Source organism: Gavialis gangeticus, unplaced genomic scaffold (genome assembly GCF_001723915.1).
Source record: "Gavialis gangeticus isolate Ggan-Ray unplaced genomic scaffold, GavGan_comp1, whole genome shotgun sequence".
Lineage (NCBI taxonomy): Eukaryota > Metazoa > Chordata > Crocodylia > Gavialidae > Gavialis > Gavialis gangeticus.
This window is the reverse complement of record NW_017728997.1, coordinates 29,044,093-29,050,578: the sequence shown is the minus strand read 5'-3', so window position 1 is coordinate 29,050,578 and position 6,486 is coordinate 29,044,093. Positions and strand designations below refer to the sequence as shown.

Sequence of the window (6,486 nt, the reverse complement as noted above, 5' to 3'; positions counted from 1 at the left end):
CTCTACCCCTGGGACCCTTGGGTCTGCACTCATACTATGGAAGCTAAAATAGATTCCCCCTTTTGGTGATTTGCTCCTAACACCCAAGTTCAGGTGTGTGTGACTTCATGAATCAGCTCCTGGTATCCACAGCAGTTGGCAGACCCAAGATCCACCCAAATATCACCCGTGTCACAGTTTCCTATCTATTTTGTAGATCACCCTCTGTCTCCTTTTTTTTGTCTTGTAGACTTAATCTTTTCTGTAGCAGCATGTCAAAAGCTTTCCTTATATCCAAAGCCAGAGCTGACCTTAGGGGTGGGCAACCACCCACAGTGCCATTGTCAGGGAGGTGCCAGGAAGGGTGTCACAGGGGAACCACCCACCCACACACACGCAGCAGGAGCATCTTACCCCTGTCCTGCTCTATCTTGCCTCCCTGCCTCCAGCCACTGCTCAGGAGGAGCTAGGTTGGGCAGTGCAGGTAGCTGCAGGAGCACATGCCCTGCCTCTCATAATGGGGCCAGGGAGACACCCTAAGCACTGGGGACAGAGCTGGGGATGGAGCCATCTGCCTGGGCAGCCATGCTCCCCCTCTTCTTCCCCCACCATCCCACCTAGATGGGACTGGTCACACAGTTGTGCCAGAGGTGTTGTGATTGCTCCCAGCCTCAGCAGTGACTCCATATGGGGATTCAGGCAACATCAGGCTGGACTGACAGCTGCTGGGTGGCTGCAGTGTGGTGGCTAGGGATGGGGTCATATGCCTGGACAACTGAGCTCCCCTACCCCTTCCCACCCTGCTCTGCCTTCTCACCTGCCTCTGCCTGCAGCAGTCCCAGTGACTTGAGGTGGGGAGGGTGCCAAAATTCAAGTTCTCCCAGGCCGCTATTTTCCCTAAGGCCAGCTCTGTCCATAGTTTAACCTTTGCCTGGTCTTTCTGTTGCTTCCTCAGTAAAACTGATTTGTTAGGCATGATTCATTTAGTGTGAGTCCATGCTGACTGTCCTTAATTAAATCATAACTTTCCAGGTGTTCCCCTTTCTGTCCCTGTTATATAGTTTTTTCCATAACTTCCCCACACAGGACAAAGTCATGCCTGCATGTCTGTATTTTTAATAGATCTTTCCTAGATCCCTTCTCAAATATCAGTACTGCATTAACTTCTCTTAAGTCCTTCATACCTCTACTTTTCCAGAGAAGTTTTGAATATATCCACTGAAGAAGGTTCCCATATTTACTTTGTCATGTCCTTTCAAAATCCAGGATGGATCACGAACAACTGTCCCAGGAGTTTTGTCAGTCTTCAGATGTTCTAATTTCTTGATCCATGTTCTGACATAACTCTGTATTTTCCTTCTCCCTTGCAAAATATATATATCTGTTTTTGCCATCCATCCACCTCTGCCTTTGCAAATAATGAAACCATTTCTTTTTGCTTTTAGCAACATTGATTCTCCCTGTTGATAGATTGTCCTTATCATTCCTCACTGCCTTCATATCTGAGATTTTTTGCCGAGTGCATGTGAAGCATTTCTTATTGTTCCTTGTTTGACCTTGTGCAATTTTCATTGCATTCAACATAAAATATTTCCTCATCATATGTTCATATTCCTTAATAGCCTTCCATAATCTATGCAGTCCTCTCTACTTCTTATACTTGGCCATTTCTCTTATCCTCCACCACATGTTACTTCATTCTGTTCATCGTCAATTGATCTTTTTTAAAAAGTACTCGATGTTCACGTGTTATTACTAGACTAAACACGCAACTTGTATGCTTTCATGAATCTCTCTTTCCTTTGTATTTCACTTCTGTTTTGATCCCATTTGATTTCACCCAGAATTTCCTGCTTTATTCCATAATTCCCTCAGTTTGATTTATGTAGCTTTAGTAATCCTCCTTTGTAATCTCATTTCAGTTTTAACAACTACAGTTGAGTGGAACTTTGGGTTTATGTTTGCATGTTTTTTTTTAAAAAAAACTTTGCTGATTTTGGTTCAAAAAGTATTGAACCAGTTAGGTTTAGTTTGGAATCTAGGGTTTATCCAAATACCCAGTGAAACCAAAACTCCAGATAGAATTGGCAAACTGTGTTCATCTATGAACGCTGTCTGTGCATTCAGTTTGTTGCCATTTCATAGAGCCAGACGATCTAATCTGTATACAATTCATCAGTTGTTTTGCCAACATGATAGAATCATAAAAAAAAATAAAGCTGGAAGATACCTCCAGAGCTTATCTAGCGCAACCCCCTGCCTGAGACAGGATTGTTCCTATCCAAACCATCCTATACAAATCCATGATTTGTCTTGAGGCAATGGCTGAGAATTAGCTGATTGTTGGCCTTGGCCAGGACAATTACAGGCTGCAAGACAGCCCCAGCTTTGGAACAGTCCCCAGGGTTGCCCCAGAACAGCACTGAAAATCAGTTCATTTTGCACCCCAGGACAGCCCAAGGTCTCAAAGTGGCCCCTAGCTGCCCTGGGGCAAGGGCTGACAATAAGTTGATTGTCAGCTTCTCTCGGGACAGCCCCCAATATAGAACTGTCCCTGGGACAGCCCTGGGTTACAGTGGGGAGGGGGAGGGGGAGCAGGAGGGGCTTCAGGCTCCTGGCTTCCAACTTACTGGTGCACAGGCAGTCCAGGATCATGATCCTAGGCTCTGCCTGCGCTGGCAAGTAGAAAGGGTACAACTGGGATCTGATCCCTGATCCCAAAGTCACACCTGCCATGTACATGTGGCATGGCCGGAAGAATGACTGTTGAAATCACGGATCAGATCCTATGGCGCCAATAAAAGAAAGTGTGTCAAGGGCCTGAGACAGCACCAATTTTCAGCTTGAGGAGGATCTCATAAATCAGTTGTTTCATATTCCATTCCACTTGCTTTTATGTGATTCTGTCTCTGAGCCTTTGTTGAAAAGAGCAGCTTACAAATCTAATAAATAAAGAAAAAATGACCATGCACACTGGCCACATCTACATGAGATGGCTGTGCTGGCTGGTTACTACTGCACAGTAGCGTCATGTCATGAAGTGTGATGTGATGCTACTGCATAGTAGTAATTATCTACTGCATAGTCAGCATCTCCTAAAAGCCATTCAGCAAAGCCAATGTGCAGTAATGACTGCAGTCAATGTTTCATGTAGATGTGGCCACAATGTGTTTAATTCTTTAGGTCAGAAGGTCTAAGGAACATTTATAAATTTCACCACCCTTAGGAGAAAACATGAATCCCCTCTTGATGTTAGTAATTTTCAGTGGGGTTTCTGAATGTTTCATTGGGGAATTAGAAGTTTGCAGAATGACTTGCTGACATACAGGCCACATTTTGTTCTCCTGTGATACTCCAAGCCAAACCAGTGAAATGTTAGTCAGTCAAACTCAGGAGAAAAAAAACATTACCTGCTTCACAAAGCTGCTTAGAATAATGAATCGTGCTATTGGCTTATTTGACTGGCTTATTTTACTCCCACAAAACATTTCGGTTGATGCTGCATATGAGAATATATCTTTTATTAGCACATGGGTTTAATGATGTCACAGCTTTCAAAATGTCCCCAAGAGTGGGGAGGAGAACAGAAAGGCAGACAGTAAAGGGAACATTTTGTCATGTATAAACAGTGTAAAAGTAGAAAATAAAATAATTCTGCCCTTTAGGCTAGTAAAGAGAAAGTTCTGAGCTGTGTTTAGGATTTTAGGCTGCTTACAGACATTAAAAACAAACAAACAAACAAACAAACAAACAAAGCTTTAGTGGAAGAAGCAGCATATTAGTTTGACCCAGCTCCACAACATCTTTATAGATTGGGTGCTTCAGTGGGCTTTTTAGAACTTTTTATCTAACAGCTGATTCAATCAGCACCAAAAGAGCCCCACTAAAGCGTCCAATCTCTTCATACGTTGGGAGAGCTGGGTCCAACAAATGTTATGCCTCTTCTGGGCATGTGCTGGGCTTGACATTGGAGGTGTGACATGTTTAAAGTAAAGCCATAACTTTTTTTTGTTTTTTAACATCTGTAAGTAGCCTTGGTGGCTAGCAGCAAACATTAATTGAAGGAATCCTTTCATCAATTTGTTTTTCAATTTAAAGGAACTGCCAATCTTGATCTTACCCAAACTTTATTAGGAATAGAAAACCTTTGCTATATTTTATTGGGATAAGATTCTTTCCAACTGTTTGGGCATTCCACAATCGTGAAGGCAAGTAATTTCAATCCTGTCTGGCAGTTTTATTTTTATTAAGTTGCTCCCTAAACTACTTTTATCATAAATTTGTAGTTGGAAAATGTATCTGCTTTAGAAAAATAAGAAAGAATAAAAGAGTGAGAATGAATATTTTGGGTGTCTAAGCCAACTGAGGCAATACTTATTGCATATACTGAAGAGAGATGATGAAGCTGTCAAAGAGTTGAGAAACCAGATGACAAAGCCAAGAAATGTAATCACAGCAAGCAAAAAAAATTAAAGACAAGTACAATTTTAAATCCCACATACAGACTTGATCTTAAATGCTAGTAAGGGTTTGGAGGCACTTTTTAGTAAATCTATGACTTGCCTGAGGCTTGTGGGAGGAATGGGTCTTAGATAAGTGCAGGCAGCAAAAGGGGGGAAAAATGCAAAACATGTTAAAGATAAATGGAACAGTTCTTCAAATGTTAGAAAGTATATTGTTAATTAGGACCAGCTCTCCGATTCCAAAACCACAGAAGTTAAAATGGGAAAATATTTCCAGAATTGCCTATTATGTATTGTTAAAAAACCCTGCAGTAAAATGTATGTTTTACTTCATGCATGCCTCCAGCTAATATACATATATTTTATTTTATTTATTTATTTATTTATTACACTCCCTGACAGAGGAATCAGAGTGTTAATTCCAATATAGTTGGCACAGAATTAAATTTAAGAAGCTGCAAGCATTTCAGTTCTTGGTAGGTCAGCCATACTCAGGTTTTTCATGAACAAAAAAAACCAGATTTTTCGCTGCCAGGCTTTGGCAAGCTCCACTCACACCAGCTAGCTAGAAAAGTCAGCGTAGTGCCTTGATAGGCAAATTGTCATTGAAATCTCTCTGCATTGCCCAATCTGTCATATATAGCCTGCAGTATTAGAGAAGGGAGCTATGTATGTTGCTAGAACACAATGTACAACTCTGTGGTATCCAAATATTGTAAATAGTAGTGATTTTAGAGATATCAACATGCTCATTTCATCAGCACTGTTCAGCACATTTTTTCTTCTGTTTTCCTTTTTATCCTACCAAGTATATTTTGGTGAATGAAGTTTCTTTGCCAGAAAAAATAAAATAGCGTATCTGAAAATAAGGTTCTCTCCTGCAGAGTGGGCAAGGATTCATTAGTGGGATGTTTCAGCTGTAATGAGAAATAAGTTGATGACTGATTTATAGCTGTTGCTTATTACAAAACCCCACAATCATAGCCATTGAATTTTATAATTTAATATCATAAAAATATTGGTCCTAACTTTTGGGTGCCTGTGTCACTAATTAAAAATGCAGTGGCCCAACAAATTGGTCAGTAGCTGTACCCTGACAAAAACCAAATAAAGCATGCACACTGACATTGTTCATTTCACTGCATAATAGCAACTCTTTGCAATAGCAAGTTCAATATATTAGGGATTTTTAGGAACAAGAAAGAATAAATTCCAAGGCTAAGGCTTCCTTAAAGAGAATGCCTTGCCATTAGACTCAACTCAAGACACCTCTGCTCAGTTTAGCTGATGGGATGAGGAAGGAGGTATAGTCTTAGATAGGAGGACTTGAATAAACACAGTACACTAAACTACCCACAGAATACCATAAGCTGTCAGTGCCAGGCAGTCGCATTCTGTGGAGTCCCAGATGCTGGATTTAAGGTGCAGGCCGTGGGTTAAAATACCAAATTAAAATGGAAACAAAATATAGCTACTGTTATTCTTTGTTGGTTTGTTATTGTGGGGCCTGTTGGCATTGCTTGAAATTCTTTGTTTCTCCCTATCATAATACATTTAAAATGCAGCAGTAACTATAAACCAAGTGTTTTTAACTATGTGAAAACAAACAGACAAAAAAAAGTGTTCTTGACCAAATAGAAATATTTGGAACATTTGTAATGAAAAAAGTATTATTATATTCAGATCAAGGATCTAATGCAGATTTTCCTCTTTTCAGCTTCGAAATGCAATGGTGAATCGGAAAACAGGAAAATTTTCCATGGAGGTGAAGAAAACTGTGGAAAAAGGGGTACAGTGCATAAAATATACTTCCAGCTGTAGTTGTAAAGCAAATAGTTATTTAAATTAACTTTGAGGCTGTTCGGAAGAGATAAGGTTTTTTTTGTTAAATATATTTTTAAAATCTTTAATAACCTTGAACCAGATATGCACACAGTGGGTGCATATACATGAGATACTACTATGCAGTCATTACTGCACATTTATTTGGTACTTGTATTAGCAAGTACTAAATAAATGCGCAGTAACCAGAGTTACTGTGCAG

General features: G+C 40.2%; 1 protein-coding gene across 1 annotated transcript in view; it reads left to right on the top strand.

The window, feature by feature from the left end:
• CACNA2D3 (calcium voltage-gated channel auxiliary subunit alpha2delta 3) overlaps positions 1-6,486 on the top strand; it is a 1,192,973-nt gene that overhangs the window by 986,462 nt on the left and 200,025 nt on the right. Inside the window, exon 19 of the mRNA XM_019504610.1 lies at positions 6,160-6,231. Coding sequence (XP_019360155.1) covers positions 6,160-6,231 — 72 coding nt within the window. The remainder of the gene's footprint in view (positions 1-6,159; positions 6,232-6,486) is intronic.